The 21,124-nt window shown below is 39.3% G+C and overlaps 1 protein-coding gene across 31 annotated transcripts in view; it reads right to left on the bottom strand.

The window, feature by feature from the left end:
• TSGA10 (testis specific 10) overlaps positions 1-21,124 on the bottom strand; it is a 122,191-nt gene that overhangs the window by 97,142 nt on the left and 3,925 nt on the right. For 26 of the 31 annotated variants that reach the window (XR_011525878.1, XM_070572012.1, XM_070572016.1 and 23 more), the window contains exon 2: positions 16,242-16,370. Coding sequence is in view for 4 of the 31 variants with exons in the window: in XM_070572004.1 (XP_070428105.1) it covers positions 16,242-16,370 (129 nt within the window). In the remaining 27 variants the exon portion in view is untranslated. Of the gene's footprint in view, positions 1-16,241; positions 16,371-19,009; positions 19,083-21,124 lie in introns of all 31 variants that reach the window. The other 5 variants (XM_070572018.1, XM_070572017.1, XM_070572024.1 and 2 more) reach the window with 1 other exon arrangement.

The following is a 21,124-nucleotide window of genomic DNA, read 5'->3' as shown; positions in this document are numbered from 1 at the left end:
TACTTGAGAAAATACAAATACAACATGTTAAGTGCTGTAACAGAAATACCTATGAGATAAAATGGTGGCACAAAGGTCCTTTTCCATAGCATTTTTCTTTCATTGTGTATGTAACAAACATTTATTGAGCACCTACTGTACTCAAGGCACTGTGTTGCCTTGATGTGGAAGATGTAAAAAGAAGAAAAAAAAGTCTCGGTCTTACGGAACATCTAAAATTGCTAAATTCCTCATCTAACGTTATTCTTAGTTCTAAGTGTATTCTTGCTCTGACCTTACTCTTTTCAAATAATTATAGAGATGGCTCTTTCCAAACCACCAAAATCCATAAAGTTTTCTTTAAAATACAAACTTTATCTATAATTTGTCACTATATAAGGAAATATCCTAAAAGTCATGAATTATTTAGCTAAATAGGCTGCAATGACATTTATTATACTCAAAAAATAGAAGCCAAGAAGCACAACAAAAGCCATTATTTTAAATCCAACTGTTCCTTTGGCATTTTCTAAGGCATGCTAACTTTTGAGATTTAGAGGTAAAAAGTATAAATTATCAAATCCAGAAAACAAGAGAAACTTTGAAGAGTTTAAAAAAAAACAAAAAGGGAAACTGTAAATGTACATATTTCCTTAGTTGAGTCTTTTACTACAACTGGCCTGAATTTTAGCAATACCTCCTACTCTCTTCTCTTTTGGCCTTCTCCCATATACAGCTAAAAATTTTTTGAAAATGAAAATTTGAGATAACTCCTGTAACCATATGGCGCTCCATCACACTGAGAATAAGATGAGAAGATGCCATTTGAGATCCAAGCCCTACTGACCTGTCCAGCCTAACTTTCCACCATCCCCAATATATACCTAAGCTCCAGAAACACTATAAGAAACAATCTCATGAAACTCATTTTAAAACCTCTACTAGGGAAGTTATTGAAAATGTTATATACTATGTCACAGAACCCTCTTTACAAGAATCCTCAGGGAAAACTTTGCTCAGGAATCAATTTCAGGAAAACATATACTTCTTTTGGATACCTGGTTTATTCTTACTCTGTTGACTGTGACGTATTTAACTAAAATGTCCTTTTTGCCTTTGTCTCCAGGAATTTTAAAGCCAATCTGCAGCCCACCTCTAGCAACTAGCACAGAAACTCTGCACAAAGATTTCCTGTCTGTTTGCTAGTCTCATCCCATGCTTTCACTAAGTTTCTTTATTTTTCCCTACTCTTAGTATCTAAGATTTCATTACTCGTATTTTTTTTTAACTATAGGATGTGGGATAACCAAACATAAACCTCATCCATCTATGTCTTTTTGTCTTTGTTCACAGCTTCTACAGTGCCACATTTCTGAGCAACAAGAACACACTATAAATGTTTGACAACCTTTCACTGCACCAGGACAGCTTAAATGCTTCTCCTCTCTGTGCTCCCATAAAGCCTCTTATATAAATTTATATACAAATCTTGTATAGATTTAACTTGTATATTTATATATAAATCTTATGTACATTTATCTTAGTATTTTATAAGATGCATTATAATCATTTGTTTACTTCCCTATCTCTTCCACTAAATTCTAAGTAACTTAAGAGACTGTGTCTCTAGTTTCTGTATCAACATACCTCTCATTTCTGTATCATTTATTATACGATCTAGCATATAATGCTCAAATTATTGTTAAATGGAATAAATAAAACAAATAAAATAAAAACAAATACTCTGACATCAAGCCCTACTTTTACTCAATTACACAATTACTTTAGAAGATGCAGTTTAGTAGTAGAAAGAACGTGGGCTTCGGTAGACAGGTTCAAATCCTGTTGCAGTTCTTTACCAATTACTTAATCTTGGCAATTTACTACATTTTCTTGATCCTAAGAGATGCATTTGACTTCAGAAAAAATAAATGGAAGCCTCTTGAGTCTCATATGTTAAATGGAGAGAATACCCATAATTTGCAGGATTGTAGTTAGAAAAGTTCAAGTAAAATTTCTGACAGATAATAGGTAATCAAAAAGCTTTTTTTTAAAAAAAAAAAAACTTTTTATTTTGAAATAACTAAAGAGTCACAGGAAGTTGCAAACGTAGTACAGATAAGGCTTATGTGACCTTAACTCAGTTTCCCCCAATAGCTGCATCATAAATATAGTAGAATATCAAACCCTGAGAATAGACATTGGCACAATGTGTGCACACTGTTCTATTCCATTTTATCATATGTAGATTGCTAACTATCACCTCAACAAGATACAAAATGATTCTATCACCACAAAGATTGCCCTCCTTTTAGCACTTTATAGTCATATCCTCTCCCTCCCCATCTTTAACTCTTAGCAATCATTAATCTGTATAATTTTGTCATTTCAAGAATGTTATATAGGGGGCTGGCCCGGTGGCGCAGCGGTTAAGTTGACACGTTTTGCGTCTCGGCGGCCCGGGGTTTGCCAGTTCAGATCCCGGGTGCAGACATGGAACCACATGGCAAAAAGCCATGCTGTGGTAGGCCTCCCACGTATAAAGGAGAGGAAGATGGGCATGGACGTTAGCTCAGGGCCAGTCTTCCTCAGCAAAAAGAGGAGGCGTGGCAGTAGTTAGCTCAGGGATAATCTTCCTCAAAAAAAAATAATGTTATATTAAAAAATCATGTGATGGGGGCCGGCCCTGTGGCCGAGTGGTTAAGTTCGCACGCTCTGCTGCAGGCGGCCCAGTGTTTCGTTGGTTCGAATCCTGGGCACGGACATGGCACTGCTCGTCGAGCAACGCTGAGGTGGTGTCCCACATGCCACAACTAGAAGGACCCACAACTAAGAACATACAACTACGTACCGGGGGGCTTTGGGGAGAAAAAGGAAAAAATAAAATCTTTAAAAAAAAAAAGTGATAAACATCACAGTATGTGATGTTTTGACATTGGCTTTTTCACTCAGCACAATGCCCTTGAAATCTGTCCAAGTTGACACGTGGATCAATAGCTCATTCTGGGGCCGTCCCCGTGGCCGAGTGATTGGGTTCACACACTCCGCTTTGGCGGACTGGGTTTCACCAGTTCGGATCCTGAGCACGGACATGGCACCGCTTGTCAGGCCACGTTGAGGTGGCGTTCCATATGCCACAACTAGAAGGACCCACAACTAAAATATACAACTATGTACTGGGGGGATTTGGGGAGAAAAAAGCAGAAAAAAATAGTTAATTCCTTTTTATTGCTGAGTAATATTCCATGGTATGGATTACCACAATTTGTTTACTCATTCACCAATTAAAAGAAATTTTAGTTGTTTTCAGTTTTTGGCTATAACAAATAAAGCTGCTATGAAAACACATTCATGTTTTTGAGTGGATACAAGTTTTCATTTCCCTGGAATAAATGCCCAGGAGCGCAACTGCTGGGTTGTATGGTAATATATGTTTAGTTTTATAAGAACTACACTACTTTTCAGAGTTGCTGTACCATTTCCCAATCCCACCAGGAATGCATGAGTGATCCAATTTCTCATCGTTGCCAGCATTTGGTATTGTCATTACTTTTGATTTTAGCTGTTCTTATAGGTGTGCGTTGTTATTTCATCATGGCCTTAATTTGCATTTTCCTGATGTTTAGAAAGAATGAACACCTTTTTATGAGCTTGTCAACCATATAGCCTTCTGTGAAATAGCTCTTAATGTCTTTTGCTCATTTTCCAATTAGATTGTTTTTTACTGTTGAATTTTGAGAGTTCTTCATGTTCTAAACATTATTCCTATGGCAGAAACATGGTTTATAGCTTGTCTTTTCATCCCATTAATAGGGTCTTTCATAGAGTGAAAGACTTAAATTTTGATGAAGTCCAAATTATCAACTTTTTCTTTTATGAATCATACTTTTGGTGTGATGTCTAAGAACGCTTCACCAAGCCCAAGGTCTTGAAGATTTTCCCCTACGCTACCTCTAAAAGTTTCAGACATTTTACATTTAAATCTATGATCCATTTTGTGTTAATTTTTGTATATGGTGTGAGGTTTAGGTCTAGGCTCACTTTTTTCCCTAAAAGATATCCAAATGCTCCAGCACCATTGATTGAAAAGACTGTTTTTCAACTCCATCAGACTGCATTTGCACCTCTGTCAAAAATCATTTGGTTGTACTTAAGTAAGGCGATTTCTGGATTCTCTATTCTGCATCATTGATCTTAGCAATACCATACAGTCTTGATTACTGTAGCTATATATTATGTTTTGAAATCAAGGAGAATGACTCTTTCCACTTTATTACTCTTTTTTAAAATTGTTTTTGCTTGGAATAGCATTAAACCTGTATATCGATTGGAGAGAATTGACATCTTTACTATGTTGAGGCTCCCAATCCATGAACATGATATGTCTCTCCATTTGTTTAGATCGTCTTTGATTTCCTTAATTAGCCTTTTGTAATTTTCAGAATACAAGTTCATACTTATTTTGTTAGATTTACATCTGAGAATTCCACTTTCTATTTAAGTAATTGTAAATTGTACTGCACTTTTAATTTTGATTTTCACATGTTAATTGCTAAGATACATAAACACAATATGTTTGCCTTGTATTCTGAAGTTGCTGAACTCATTTATTATTTCTAGTTTCTGTATTGTAGATTTTATGAGATTTTCTAGGTAGAAGATCATGTCATCTGCAAACAGGGACAGTTTTATTTCTTCCTTTCAGGTCTGTATGCCTTTCAACCTTTCAACATAGCCAAATTGCTATATTTGAAGTGTATTTCTTGTAGACAACTTAAAGCTAGGTTTTTTAAATCCACTCTGCCAGTTTCTGTCTTTTAATTGATGTATTTAGACTATATATATTTAATGTAATTACTTTCATGTTAAGATTCAAGTGTGACTTTTTTTTGTTTTCTGTTGTTTTTCCTGCCTTCCTGTGGGTTAGTTGAGATTTTTTAGAAATCCACTTTAATGTACCTATAGTGTTTTGAGTATATCTCTTGGCATAGCTTTTCAGTGGTTGCTCTAGGTGTTATATTATATATTCACAACTTATCACAGCCTACATTTTACCAGTTCAAGCAAAGTGAAGAAACCTTACCTCCCTTTAGGTCCCTTTACCCTCCTCTATTAATAAAATAATTGTCTTAAATGTTGCCTCTCCCTGCATTGAGAACTACATTTGACAAACATAATTTAGAATCCCCCACCCCTAAAGAGGAAATTCTATTGCATTTACTCCTATTTTTGCTCCACGTGTTATTCTTCCTTCCTTCCTATTCTTCCAAGATTCTCTCTTTCATCATTAGTTAGATATTCCTTTAGCTATTCTTTTAGGGTAGCTCCACTGGCAACCAGTTCTCTTAGTTTCTTAGTTTTCTTCATCTGAGAATGTCTTGATTCCCCTTCATTTCTGAAGGATACTTTCATTGGATACAGAATACTGGGTTGAGAGGTCTCTTCTTCTAGCACTTGAAAAATGTGTCACTTCCTTCTGACCTCCAAGTTTTCAGATCTGCTGTCATATGAACTGGTGGTCACCTATAGGTAATAAATTGTTTCTCTGGTTTCTTTCAGGATCTTTTTTTTTTTTTTTTGTCTTTAGTTTTCACAAGTTTGAATATGAAATATTGTTGTGTGGATTTCTTTGGGAGACTCCTGGTAGGTGTTCACTCACCTTTAATCTGTCTTATGACTTTTGACAAATTTGAGGAATATTTAGCTATTACTTCTTTGAATACTTTTTCAGCCCCACCTTCTCTTAGCTCTCCTTCTGGGACTCCAATGATCCAAATGTTAGATGTTTTGTCATAGTCTCACCTGTCCCTGAGCCTCTGTTCACATTTTTTCAATCAATTTTCTCTCTGTTGTTCAAATTAGGTAATTTCTACTTTTCTATTCTCATGTTCACTGATTCATTCCTCTCTCCTCTCCATTCTGTTGTTCGAGAACATTGAGTTTATTTCAGTTACTGTATTTTCTTAATTTTTTTTATTGTGGTAAAATATACGTATCATAAAACTTACCATTCTAATCACTTTTAAGTGTACAGTTTGGTGGTATTAAATACATTCACAATGTTGCACAATCATCCCATATCCATTTCCAGAACTTTTTAATCATCCCAAACAGAAACTCTGTCCCCATTAAATAAATCTCTATGAATTTGCCTATTCTACGTACCTCATATAAGTGGAATCATACATTTGTACTTCTGTGCCTGGTTTATTTCACTTGCCATAATGTTTTCAAGGCTCACCCATGTTGTAGCCTTGTATCAGAATTTCATTCTTTTTTTTTTTTTTTTTTAATGTTATGATAGATTACAACCTTGTGAGATTTCAGTTGCACATTTTTGTTAGTCATGTTGTGGGTACACCACTTCCCCCTTTGTGCCCTCCCCCCACCCCCCCTTTTCCCTGGTAACCACCGATCAGATCTCCTTATCAATATACTAACTTCCACCTATGAGTGGAGTCATATAGAGTTCGTCTTTCTCTGACTGGCTTATTTCGCTTAACATAATACCCTCGAGGTCCATCCACGTTGTTGTGAATGGGCCAATTTTGTCTTTTTTTATGGCTGAGTAGTATTCCATTGTGTATATATACAACATCTTCTTTATCCAATCATCAGTTTCTGGGCATGTAGGCTGGTTCCACGTCTTGGCTATTGTAAATAATGCTGTGATGAACATAGGGGTGCAACGGACTCTTGAGATTTCTGATATCAGGTTCTTAGGATAGATACCCAGTAATGGGATGGCTGGGTCATAGGGTATTTCTATTTTTAACTTTTTGAGAAATCTCCATACTGTTTTCCATAGTGGCTGTACCAGTTTGCATTCCCACCAACAGTGTATGAGGGTTCCTTTTTCTCCACATCCTCTCCAACATTTGTCACTCTTGGTTTTGGATGTTTTGCCAATCTAACGGGTGTAAGGTGATATCTTAGTGTAGTTTTGATTTGCATTTCCCTGATGATTAGCGATGATGAACATCTTTACATGTGTCTATTGGCCATATTCATATCTTCTTTTGAGAAATGTCTGTTCATGTCCTCTGCCCATTTTTTGATCGGGTTGTTTGTTTTTTTGTTGCTAATCAGTGTGAGTTCTTTCTATATTATGGAGATTAACCCTTTGTCGGATAAGTGGCATGTAAATATTTTTTCCCAATTAGTGGGCTGTTTTCTTGCTTCAATCCTGTTTTCCCTTGCCTTGAAGAAGCTCTTTAGTCTGAGGAAGTCCCATAGGTTTATTCTTTCTATTGTTTCCCTCAACTGAGGAGTTATAGTGTCCAAAAAGATTCTTTTGAAACTGATGTCAAAGAGTGTACTGCCTATATTCTCTTCCAAAAGACTTATTGTCTCAGGCCTGATCTTTAGGTCTTTGATCCATTTTGAGTTTATTTTGGTGTGTGGTGAAAAAGAATGGTCACTTTTCAATCTTTTGCATGTGGCTGTCCAGTTTTCCCAGCACCATTTGTTGAAGAGACTTTCTTTTCTCCATTGTAGGCCCTCTGCTCCTTTGTCGAAGATGAGCTGTCCATAGATGTGTGGTTTTATCTCTGGGCTTTCAATTTTGTTCCATTGATCTGTGGACCTGTTTTTGTACCAGTACCATGCTGTTTTGATCACTGTAGCTTTGTAGTATGTTTTGAAATCGGGGATTGTGATTCCGCCGGCTTTGTTTTTGCTCAGGATTGCTTTAGCAATTCGCGGTCTTTTGTTGCCCCATATGAATTTTAGGATTGTTTGTTCGATTTCTGTGAAGAATGTTCTTGGGATTCTGATTGGGATAGCATTGAATCTGTATATTGCTTTAGGTAGTATGGACATTTTAACTATGTTTATTCTTCCAATCCATGTGTAAGGAATGTCTTTCCATCTCTTTATGTCATCGTCAATTTCTTTCAAGAAAGTCTTGTAGTTTTCATTGTATAGATCCTTCACTTCCTTGGTTACGTTTATCCCAAGGTATTTTATTCTTTTCGTTGCGATTGTGAATGGGATTGAGTTCTTGAGTTCTTTTTCTGTTAGTTCATTGTTAGTGTATAGAAATGCTACTGATTTATGCACGTTAATTTTATACCCTGCTACTTTGCTGTAGTTGTTGATTATTTCTAATAGTTTTTCTATGGATTCTTTGGGGTTTTCTATATATAAGATCATGTCGGCTGCAAACAGCGAGAGTTTTACTTCTTCGTTACCTATTTGGATTCCTTTTATTTCTTTTTCCTGCTGAATTGCTCTGGCCAGCACCTCCAGTACTATGTTGAATAGGAGTGGTGAAAGTGGGCACCCTTGTCTTGTTCCTGTCCTCAGAGGGATGGCTTTCAGTTTTTGTCCATTGAGTATGATGTTGGCTGTGGGTCTATCATATATGGTCTTTATTATGTTGAGGTACTTTCCTTCTATACCCATTTTATTGAGGGTTTTTATCATAAATGGGTGTTGGATCTTGCCGAATGCTTTCTCTGCATCTATTGAGATGATCATGTGGTTTTTGTTTTTCATTTTGTTGATGTAGTGTATCACGTTGATTGACTTGCGGATGTTGAACCATCCCTGTGTCCCTGGTATAAATCCCACTTGATCATGGTGTATAATCTTTTTGATGTATTGCTGTATTCGGTTTGCCAGAATTTTGTTGAGGATTTTTGCATCTATGTTCATCAGTGATATCGGCCTGTAGTTCTCCTTCTTTGTGTTGTCCTTGTCAGGTTTGGGGATCAGAGTGATGTTGGCTTCATAGAATGTGTTAGGGAGTTCTCCATCTTTCTCAATTTTCTGGAACAGTTTGAGGAGAATAGGTATTAAGTCTTCTTTGAATGTTTGGTAGAATTCTCCAGAGAAGCCGTCTGGTCCTGGACTCTTATTTTTGGGGAGGTTTTTGATTACCGTTTCTATTTCCTTACTTGTGATTGGCCTATTCAGATTCTCCATTTCTTCCTGATTCAGTTTGGGGAGATTGTAGGAGTCTAGGAATTTGTCCATTTCTTCCAGGTTGTTCAATTTGTTGGCATACAGTTTTTCATAGTATTCTCTTATGATCTCTTGTATTTCATTGGTATCTGTTGTGATTTCTCCTCTGTCATTCCTAATTTTATCAATTTGCGATTTCTCTCTTCTTTTCTTGGTGAGTCTGGCTAGGGGTTTGTCAATTTTGTTAATTCTTTCGAAGAACCAACTCTTTGTTTCATTGATCCTTTCTATTGTCTTTTTTGTTTCAATATCGTTTATTTCTGCTCTTATTTTTATTATTTCCCTCCTTCTACTGACTCTGGGCTTTGTTTGTTCTTCTTTTTCTAGTTCTGTTAGGTGTCGTTTGAGGTTGCTTATGTGAGCTTTTTCTTGTTTAGTGAGGTGAGCCTGTATTGCGATGAATTTCCCTCTTAGGACTGCTTTTGCTGCATCCCAAATGATTTGGTATGTCGTGTTCTCATTTTCATTGGTCTCCAGATAATATTTGATTTCTTCTTTAATTTCTTCAATGATCCATTGTTTGTTGAGAAGCGTGTTGTTTAGTCTCCACATTTTTGCACCTTTCTCTGCTTTTTTCTTGTAGTTGATTTCTAGTTTAATAGCATTATGATCAGAAAAGATGCTTGATATTATTTCAACTCTCTTGTATTTATTGATGTTTGCTTTGTTTCCCAAAATATGGTCAATCCTTGAGAATGTTCCATGTGCACTTGAGAAGAATGTGTAACCTGCTGTTTTTGGATGAAGTGTCCTATATATATCTATTAAGTGCATCTGGTCTAATTTTTCATTTAATTCTATTATTTCCTTGTTGATTTTCTGTCTGGATGTTCTGTCCATTGGTGTTAATGGTGTGTTGAGGTCCCCTACTATTATTGTATTGTTGTTGATGTCTTCTTTTAGTTCTATTAAGAGTTGCTTTACAAATTTTGGTGCTCCTGTGTTGGGTGCGTATATATTTATAAGTGTTATGTCTTCTTGGTGGAGAGTCCCTTTTATCATTATATACTGTCCCTCTTTATCTTTCTTTATCTGTTTTGCTTTGAAATCTACCTTGTCTGATATTAGTATAGCGACACCTGCTTTCTTTTGTTCATTATTAGCTTGGAGTATTGTTCTCCATCCCTTCACTCTGAGCCTGTGTTTGTCTTTGGGGCTGAGGAGTGTTTCCTGGAGGCAGCATATTGTTGGATCTTGTTCTTTGATCCATCCTGCCACTCTGTGTCTTTTGATTGAGGAGTTCAATCCATTTACATTTAGAGTGATTATTGAGATGTGGGGGCCTACCACTACCATTTTGTGTCTTGTTTTCTGGTTTTCTTCAATTTCCTTTGTTTCTCGTCCCATGGTTTAATCTGTTCTGATGTAGAGCTGCTACTCTCTGTTGTTGTCCGTCTACTTATCTCCTCTGCTCTTGGTTTTGTAGCCCCTTTCCTTTTTTGGATTTTTCAGGAATGAGGGTTTTCCTGAGGATTTCCTGTAGAGGAGGTTTTGTGGCAATGAACTCCCTTAATTTTTGTTTATCTGGGAAAGTTTTTATTTCTCCATCGTATTTGAAGGATATTTTCGCTGGGTAGAGAATTCTCGGCTGTAGATTTTTGTCCTTCAGATTTTTGAATATATCATTCCACTCTCTTCTAGCCTGTAAAGTTTCTGCTGAGAAATCTGCTGATAGCCTGATGGGGGTTCCTTTGTAGGTTAGTTTCTTTTGCCTGGCTGTCCTTAGTATTTTCTCCTTGTCATTGACTTTTGCTAGCTTCACTACTATATGCCGTGGAGTTGGTCTTCTTGCATTGATAAAGTTTGGAGATCTACTGGCTTCTGTCACCTGAAGATCCATCTCTCTCACCAGATTTGGGAAGTTCTCAGCCATTATTTCTTTGAATAGGCTTTCTGCCCCTTTCTCCTTCTCTTCTCCCTCTGGTATACCTATAATCCTTACGTTGCATCTCCTAATTGTGTCTGATAATTCTCGGAGAGTTTCTTCATTTCTTTTTAGTCTTGCTTCTCTCTCCTCCTCTGCCTGCAGCAATTCTATCTTGCCATCTTCCAAATTGCTAATTCTTTCCTCCATATTATCGGCCCTACTGTTTAGAGCATCTAGATTTTTCTTAATCTCCTCTATTGTGTTCTTCATTTCCAATATTTCTGTTTGGTTCTTCTTTATCGTATCAACCTCTTTTGTGACATAGCTCCTGAACTCGTTGAGCTGTCGGTCAGAATTCTCTCTTAACTCATTGAGTATTTTAATGATGGCTGTTTTGAAGTCATCATCATTTAGGTTATAGATCTCATTTTCTTTGGGATTGTTTTCTGTGTATTTGTTATTTTCTTTCTGTTCTGGAGATTTAATGTATTTTTTCATATTGCTTGATGTTGTTGATTTGTGCCTCCGCATGGAGATAGAGTTTAGTTGCTCCTTTCACTTGTTTCAGCTGCTGCGGTGGGGGAGCAGCTGTTTATACTGCACCAACCAGGAACCCTGTCCGCAGTTGCTAACTGGGTCTGGGCCCCTCCTCGTAGCCACAGTGGTCCTTTGGATTCCCTCCTCTGCCGTGGGGGCCGTCACAGGGGGGGCTTCAGGCTGCTGGTGCCTACTGTTGTGGCCCACCTAGATGTGCTCCCTCCTTGGGGTCTGCAACGGTGTTATGGGCTTTTCCAGCGGCCAGGGGTGGGATCACTTATATTTGTCGCTCCGTTGCTGTCGGCACCCACAAAATCTCACTTGTCCTCTATGGGTCGCAGGAGAGCTATTGGCATCTTCTACAGTCTGTGGTTAGTTCACCTAGCTATGCTGCTTTTGCCCTGGGGTCTTCCAGCCTTGTGGCTGGCGGCTGGGTGCCTTCTACTGGTGCTGTGCAGAGGCTTTCCCTAAGGCTGCTGTGAGCCTGTAGGGTTTCCCCCTAGGCTACGGAGCTGGGTCTCTGGAACTCCCCCCAGCCCCAGTCCTCTCCAAGATCTCCAGCTATCCCTAGTCCCACGGGGTGGGCAATGGCAGCTGGGGGTTGCCCCGCCCTCTGGGATTCTCTCTGGGACTCTCCCGGAGCCGTGAATGCTGGGAGTGGCCCCTCTGCTAATGGCAGACAGAGAGTTTTGTCTGCTGCCTGGGCGGAACTCTGGAGCTTCCCCTCCGGGTCGCAGAGCCAGCCTTTAAAACTTCCCCCAGCCCCAGTCCTCTCCGAGATCTCCGGCACTCCCTAGTCCCACGGGGCGGGCAACGGCAGCTGGGGGTCGCCCCGCCCTCTGGGATTCTCTCCGGGGCTTTCCCGGAGTTGAGTGCTGGGCGTGGTCCCTTTGCTAATGGAAGACAGAGAGTTTTGTCTGCTGCCCGGGCAGAATTCTGTAACGTCCCCTCCGGGGCGCAGAGCGGGCCTATGGAACTTCCCCCAGCCCCAGTCCTCTCTGAGATCTCCGGCAATCCCTACTCCCACGGGGCGGGCAACGGCAGCTGGGGGTCGCCCCGCCCTCTGGGATTCTCTCCGGGATTTTCCCGGAGCCGTGAATGCTGGGCGTGGCACCTCTGCTAATGGCAGACAGAGTGTTTTGTCTGCTGCCCGGGCGGAACTCCAGCGCTTCCCCTCCGGGTCGCAGAGCCGGCCTTTGAAACTTCCCCCAGCCCCAGTCCTCTCCGAGATCTCCGGCAATCCCTAGTCCCACGGGGCGGGCAACGGCAGCTGGGGGTCGCCCCGCCCTCTGGGATTCTCTCTGGGCCTCTCCCGGAGCCGTGAATGCTGGGCATGGCCCCTCTGCTAATGGCAGACAGAGAGTTTTGTCTGCTGCCCAGGCGGAACTCCGGAGCTTCCCCTCCGGGTCGCAGAGCCGGCCTTTGAAACTTCCCCCAGCCCCAGTCCTCTCCGAGATCTCCGGCAATCCCTACTCCCACGGGGCGGGCAACAGCAGCTGGGAGACCTCCGTACCCTCAGCGACTCTCTCAGGGACGCTCCAGGCGCCGCGAACACCAGGCGGGGTCTCCCCGCCAGTGGCGGGGAGAGACTCTCCCCACAGGCTCAGGTGTGCAACTCCAAAGTTTCCCTCTGCGTTTAGGAGTAATTGCGGGGGGTTTAGGTAGGGTTCTGGTCAACTGTTTCCACCGTCGCTCCTCTGTTGTGTGCTCGCTCCTGCCCTAGATGTGTGTAGATCCTCTGGGGGCGTCTGTTGGAAGAAAGCCGCTTGCGGGTACTAGGCTGCTCGGTCGGGGTCGGAGAGTTTTCACCTATTTCCACATCCTCCCGGAGGAAAGTCCATCCGCCTTCCGATGCATAGTCGCGTGGGTATCTCAGACGTCCTGAGATGCTGTCTGGATATCCTTTGTCAAGCGATAAGTGTCCAAATAATTGTAGACTCGAAGGGGGAGAGACAAAGAGGACTACTCACGGCGCCATCTTGGATCTTCTCCTTCATTCTTTTTTAAGCCTGAATAATATTCCACTGCATGTACATACCACATTTTGTCTATACATTCATCTGTTGATGGACATCTGGGTTGTTTTCACCTTTTGGCTATTATGAATAATGCTGCTATGAACACTGGTGCACAAGCATCTATTTCAGTCCTTGCTTTTAATCTTTTGGGAATATACCTAGGGTTGGAAAAGCTGGATCACATGGTAATTCTATACTTAACTTTTTGATGAACTGCCAAACTTTTTTCCACCACGGCTGCACCATTTTACATTCCCACTAGCAATGCACAAGCACTCCAGTTTTTCCACATCCTCACCAACACTTGTTATTTGTTTTTTGGATAACAGGTATCCTAACGGGTGTGAAGTGATATATCTCATTGTGGTTTTGATTTGTATTTCCTTAACAGTTGATAATGCTGAGTATCTTTTCATGTGCTTACTGGCTATTTATATATCTTCTTTGGAGAAACATCTATTCGAATCCTTTGCCCATTTTTGAATTGAGTTGTTTTGTTTTGTTGTTGTTGAGATGTAGGAGTTCTTTACATATTCTGGATATTAATCCCTTATCAGATATATGATTTGGAAATATTTTCTCCCATGCATTTTTTCAATAGACTTTGTTTTTTTAGAGCAGTTTTAGGTTTACAGAAAAATCAATCAGGAAGTACAGGAAGTATACATACCCTGCCTCCCCCACACAGTTCCCCCTGTTATTTACATCTTATATTAATGTGGTACATTTGTTACAACTAATGAACCAATATTGATGTATTAGTACTAACTGAAGTCCATAGTTTACATTAGAGTCCACTCTTTGGATTGTAGATTCTAGAGCTTTGACAAATGTATAATGACATGTATCCATCATTACTGTATCATACAGAATCTTTCACTGCCCTAAAAATTCCCTGTGCTCCATTCACGCCTCCCTCCAAATCCCTTGCAACCTGTGAACTTTCTAATGTCTCTATGTTTTGTCTTTTCCAGGAGGTCATATACTTGGAATCAGAGAGTATGTAACCTTTTCAGATTGGCTTTTTTCACCTAGAAAAAATGCTTTCAAGGTTCTTTCAAGTCTTTTTGTGGCTTGACAGTGCATTTCTTTTTATCAATGAATAATATTCCATTGTATGGATGTACCACAGTTTGCTTATCCATTCACCTACTGAAGAATATCTTGGTTGCTTCTAAAATTTACATCTGGTTCTTCTTTATACCTTTTATTTCTTTGCTGAGATTTTCTATTTTTTTGGTTCAAGCATGCTCAAAATTGTTTATTGAAACGTTTATATGATGGCTGATTTAAAATCTTTGTCAGATAGCTGTACTATCTGATTTATCTCAGTGTTGGTGTCTCTTGATTGTCCTTTCTCATTGTAGTTGAGATGTTCCTGATTGGGATGAAGAGTGATTTTTTAAATTAAGACCTGGTATTCTAAGACTTTGGCTCTTGTGTTTTAGTAGGCTTCTTGTGACACTGCTCCAACTAGAAAAGGGGGACATTGTCGTTACTGCTAGGTAGGAGTGGAAGTCCAATTTCTCCACTAGGGCTTCATTGACACCTGGGGAGGATGGGGCTACTTGTTATTGCTGGGCAGGGATGGGGGTTCAGGCTCCCCAATAGGCCTCTGCTGATACCACCACAGCTAAGAAGAACAGACGTGCCTCATTACTGCTCCCACGTGTCCTCCACTGCCACTGTGGGTAGGTGGACTTGTTACTGCCGGGGGGTGGTAAATGTCATGACTCTACAATAGGTCTCCTCAGACACCACCCCAGCAAGGAGGAAAGGGGGCACCTCTTACTACCAGGTGGGAGTGGATGTCTAGGCTCCCCATGTGGTCTCTGCTGACACTATCGGGGTGAGTACTTCCTTACTCCCTCGTGGGCACAAAAGTCTTGGTTTCCCACTCAGCCTTCTTCCATGATACCACCTTGCTGGGATGGGGAGTTTGGAGGAGCGGCGGACATGAGGCGCAATTGGGGCTCCTTGTTACAGCAGTAAGGGTGGAAGTCTAGGCTCTTTACTCAGCCTTTGCTGGCAGGAACGGGGCTATAGTTTCTTTCATGGTATTTGCTTAGAGCAGGTAGTTATTGCCTAAAAGTCTCAGTCTTGCTAGGCTGCCCCTTTCCTAGTCCTTTGCCTAGAGAGGGATGGCTTTTTTGAGACCTCTTTTTGTCTGCACCTATTGTTTCTGGGTGCCAGTTTTCCCAGCACTCTGTCTGGAATATATGGAGCAAAAAAGAAAATCTGGGAACTCACTAATGTGTCATTCATTGTGTGCTGAGGCCCCTACCTAGTCTTCCTTCATCTTCCTACCTTTTATAGTGCTCTTATATTTATTTTATACATAATGTTCAGGGTTTTTAGCTGCACTTAGTAGGAGAAGTAGGGAAAAGTAAGTCTACTTCATCTTCCTAGGAGAGGAAGTTTCTTTCAATAGCCTTTCTTAACAGCTATACTACATGTCAGGTACCAGTGATACAATACTGAACTTGAAGTTCAGAGAAACTGGATTCAAATCTTAGCTAACTTGAGAATTCAGAGAAATCCTGGTTCTGCCACTCATTAATCAAATATCATACTTCTTTAACCTCTTGGTACCTAAGCTTCCATGTCTGTAAAATGGAAATAACATTACTATTTCACAAGATTGGGATGATTGAGTAAGACTACATACTTGAAAGGAACTGATACAACACTTGGCACATGGTTTGCACTCACTGACCTGGAATCTATGTGCATCAAAATGGTTAGATAAAAATGGAATGATTTTAAACCCATAAAATTTAAATGAGCACAGAACTACTATTTACTCTGCATCTTCTTGTTTTAAAATATCCCCATCCCAAATTAATTCAGAGAAATATGTAAATTAATGTAACCTGTAATTTCAGTGTAGAGATGAATCTATCTTGATTTCTCACTTCTTGTTCTAGCTGGAGAGTATTCTGGTATTTTTCAGCTTCAGAAACTGGAGCCCCTAGACCAAAATCATGTTCTTTGGTGGTAACCTAGCGGAAAGAAAGGGAATAATATAGAGACATTCAGTTTAATACAACTTTGTGATTTTTCACATCAATAAATTTTAAAAATTAACAACATTCTTAGATACATTTTCCATTGTTTTTAACCTTGTCCCACCAGCTAAAAGGATTTCATCAAGGTTTACTTTCTTAAAAATTTATGCTATAAAACTTTTTCTGTGTCTTCCAAATACAAAACTATAATATTACACATGCTTTTCAAAAAACACATACCCTAACTTATCCCCTTGATAATTACAGTTCTAAGGAATATGGGTCAGCAGGAAATTAAGTAGACTACTTCTAGGCCCATGTTATCCAATATAGTAGTCACTAGCTACCTGTTTATCAAGGTTTGTTAGGGCCGGCCTGGTGGTGTAGTGGTTAAGTTTGCGTGCTCTGCTTCAGTGGCCTGGGATTTATGGGTTTAGATCCTGGGTGTGAATCTACACACTGTTCATCAGGCCATGCTGTGGTGGTGTCTCATATACAAAGTGGAGGAAGTTTGTCACAGATATTAGCTCAGGGCCAATCTCCCTCACCAAACAAACAAAAAAAAGTTTGTTACCCATATCACAAAGAGCTAACTTCCCTAATATATAAATAATTCCTATAAATAAAAAAGGAAAAGGAATACGCTAATAGAAATATTGGCCAAAAATATGGCTATTTCACAAAAATGGTTTTTAAATAGATTTAAAGATATTCAATCTCACTTCAGAAGGATACAGATTAAAACAACACTGAGATACCATTTTTTAACCACCACATTGGCAAAGATCAAAAAGTTGGATATATAACTTAGCATTCTTATACATCACCAGTGGCAGCATAAATCAGTACAATATTTACAGAGAACAATTGTGCAAAATCTATCAACACTACAAATGCACACATCTTCTGTAAAAATAATTCCATTTCCAGGAATTTTTCCTACATATATATTTGCACATGTGCAAAATAACAAAAGTTAAAGATTTTCCACTTAAGCATACTATATACATACCACACTGCACTGTGCTCTTTTACTTGACAATGTATCTTAGAAATTGTGTAATTTAGGGAAATTATTTGTTCTTTCCCTGAATCAAGGCTGCCATTATGTTAAAGAAGAGAGAATTTGCTACAAGCCTCCTAAATCTCTCCTGCCAACACAGCTGCTGTTCTCCAAAATCTAGTGCTCAGTAAACTATAGGATTAGGATCCCCCGGTCACCGACCTTGTATTACACCCTGTGCAATCTAGCACATGGCAGTCCGACAGATTTATTTTCCTTTTTCCCTTTCCCTAAACGAGACACAAATCTGCTTTTCTGTTCTTCATTCCAGCAGTTAGTGGCTTACCTGGAATTTCAGTACTAGCTCTCACAGAGTATTTCTAATTATGCACCATTTAGGCCTTTATGGCTTAGGCCAAAATCCTAACTACCATTTCTTATATATAGTCTGTTTAAAAATGTGTTCCTAGTTATAAACATTTGATTTAGAATAACAGAATCAAATGATTCCTCACTACAGCAGTACTTTTCAAATTTCAGTGAACATACGAATTGGAAATCTTGTTAAAATGAAGAGTCTTATTCATAGTAGGCCTGAAATACTGCATTTATAAAAAGCTGCTCAGTGATCCCTACTTGGCTAGTACAGAGACTACACCTTGAATAGCAAGGATCTATTTAACTAAAGTCTAAACCTGCCTAGCATTTATAGTTCTTTACAATTCGGTCCCTTTCCACTTCTCCAAACTAATCTCTTACTTGACACCCCTAAGAACCCCTCTATTAAAGACAAACTATTGTATACCTTCTTCATACATATGCTCAGAAACATATTATCTTTTGCTCATGAGCCTTCCCTTCACCTTTTCTCCCTTTAACTAAAGACACTTCTAAGGCTCAGCTTGAATTTCACCTGCTCTAGGAGATTTTCTCTGTCTTCTCCATCGAATAGTGATCACTTCTTCATTGAGACTGCTGTATACATTGGTTATAGAACAATTTATGTAGCTATTCATTTTTTTCTGGATGTCTTCCTCACACAGTTATTAAAATCTTAAAAATAAGCAATGTCCTAGAGCTCTCTGTATTCCTACCAACCTGCACAGAGTTCTTTGTATAATAGGAAGATGTCAATAAAAATTTGTAGAGGTTGATAATGAAGCAGTGTACTAAAGCAGATAAAACTGAACTTTTTTTCTTCTCTTTGGTAAACTGAACAGTCAAGTGAGGATCCTATAAATTACCTATCAGGCTAGTCTAGAAATTAAAAGTAGGAAGAGGTCAAGAGTTCACCTGACAATTGTGACCAATCATATCAGGGTTGCTACTTCCCCTGCACTAGCTTTGAAGGCAATAAAAAAGGAGAGAAATCAGCATATCTGAAAGTTCCATGCCTGGCTTGCCAGTTTCCCCAGCCTCAGGCCACCTGAATATCTTCCCCATTCATATAATCTCTAAATGGAACTTTGAATGAAACTTATGTTCCTGTACAGATCTCAGAATGCAAGTAAAGGGACTTTGCAAGCAGCAAATTGTTATCATAAACAACCCAAGCTAGAATCACAATCATTCTCAACTGGGAAGCAACATAGCATAGTGGTTAGGAGCATATTCTTTAGCATCAGACTACCTATGTGCTAGCTCTGACACTTCTTAGCTGCATGATCATCGGCAAGTTACTTCTCTGGCCATGGCTTCCTCATCTGTAAAACAGGGATGATAACAGAACTGCCTCATAAAGTTTTTATGAGGATTAAATGAGTTAATATATGTGAAGCACTTAGAATAGTACCTGGCAACAAGAAGTGCTATGTATGTTGTTATTATTTACAATTACTATTATGAATAATTCCTCCCACTTACTCAACTTACCTAATTGGACATCAAATCCTACTGACCTTTACACTAAAATCTCTCTAAAATATATTTCTTCCACCCTACTATCACTGTTTTGGTTCATACTATCAGACTGTAATAGTCACATTTATTCATTTATCAAACAAGTTTATAAACAGCTAGAATAAGGATGAACCAAAATTAGATTCTGAGAATAGAAAGAGGGAAAACAAATAAAAACCTACAATTTCAACCCTCAATGAATCTAGGGAAGTCCAGAACAAATAAATCAGAAATTACAGTACAGCACGATTAGTGCCACATCAGAGGAATGCACATGTATGTCACAAGAAAAGGACTACAAAAAGGTATTTCTGACTTCTACTTCCCCCAAAAAGACTTAGGGTATATTTTTCATCCCCAAAAAACTATGAACATACCCCTACTGGAGCCCTTAACATGTTATATTATGTTTATTGGATGTCCCCAGCCATTCCAACTTTAACATATCTAAAACATGTTAAACACGTTAATCCCTGCCTCCACATGTTCCTTCCCAGTCTTTGCCATGTGAAATGGGACCATCATTTGCACAGTGCCCAATGTCAAAAACCAAGGAGTTGTCTGTGTTTCCTCCTTCCCTGACCCCTATCAAATCCATCAAAAAGCCCTGTTGGTTATACCTCCAAAATATATCCCAAATCCATCCTCTTGTCTACATTTTCATTACCACTTCCATGGTTCAAGTTACCATCATCTCCCCACATGGATTATTGCAACAGTTTCCTAACTGGTCTTTCTGCTTCTACTGTTGCTCCCTACAACCTATTTTCCAAACTGAAATCAAAATAACCACTGTAAAATAATGAGATGCTACTCAAAAACACTCCAATGGCTTCCCACTACAATTAGAATAAAATCCAAACTTTTTAAGGTCCTACATGATTCGGTCCCTGTCTTCACTTCCCTAAATAGACATAGTACTTTCTTCTTTGTGCACCCACCAGCTTTATTGCTTTTCTTTCTGTTCCTCTGCTGAGTCAATTACATTCCAACTCGAGGCCTCTGCCCCTGCTTTTCAGGTTGGGAACACTCTCCCCCAGCCCTTCGCATGGCTGGCTCCTTCTTACCCTCAGCTCTTTGGCTCAAATGTCAGACAGTCTTCCGTGACCTCTTAACTTAAAGTAGCCTCTCTCCTAGTCAATCTCTCATCAGGTTTTTTGCTCTTAACACACTTGTATCATGTTTTTCTTCACTTGTTTATGGTCTGTCTCCCCCTACTAGATTGCAAGCTCCAAGAGGATCTAGACTCTTGTCTAGTCACTGTTATATGCAGAATGCCCAGAAAAGTGCCCAGCACAAAGTTGGTACTCTATAAAACATTTTCAAAATGATGAATTTTGATGATTTGAACAAAGTAGTTTCAATGGTAGGGATGGGGTTTGAGGAAGAAGAATAAATGAATGAGTAGTAAAGAAGAGAAAATAGAAAATGTAGACTTCTTTTAAGAAGCACGATTGTGAGAAGAGAGATAGGGTGAAAGTTGGAAGAAGACCAAGGTTGTTGAAGGGTCATTACAAGAAACACTTGTTTCTTAATTCTCTTTACATCAATGACCTCTTTCAGAATTCAACAAAAGCCTTGGGTCTTCTCCTCAGGAAAATACAAATACATACAAAACCTCACAAACAATTTCAGGGAGTTCAAGAACTCTCTAAAGTTCTTGTACTCCAGATTAAGAAGCCCTACAGTATAAACACAAAGAAGATTCCTGATATGGGTTAACTAATAACTAATTGACTAATTAAAGAAAGGTCTAATAAAGAAAGGCCACTGAGCTAATGAGAGGAAATCCAGGTAAAGGGTATGCACTGTCCTCTGAGACAAAGAAGAGAAAAGTAAGGTCAGG

This window comes from Equus przewalskii, chromosome 14 (assembly GCF_037783145.1).
Source record: "Equus przewalskii isolate Varuska chromosome 14, EquPr2, whole genome shotgun sequence".
Classification (NCBI taxonomy): Eukaryota; Metazoa; Chordata; class Mammalia; order Perissodactyla; family Equidae; genus Equus; species Equus przewalskii.
Note: the sequence above shows the minus strand (reverse complement) of the source record. Positions and strands in the feature narration are given on the sequence as shown.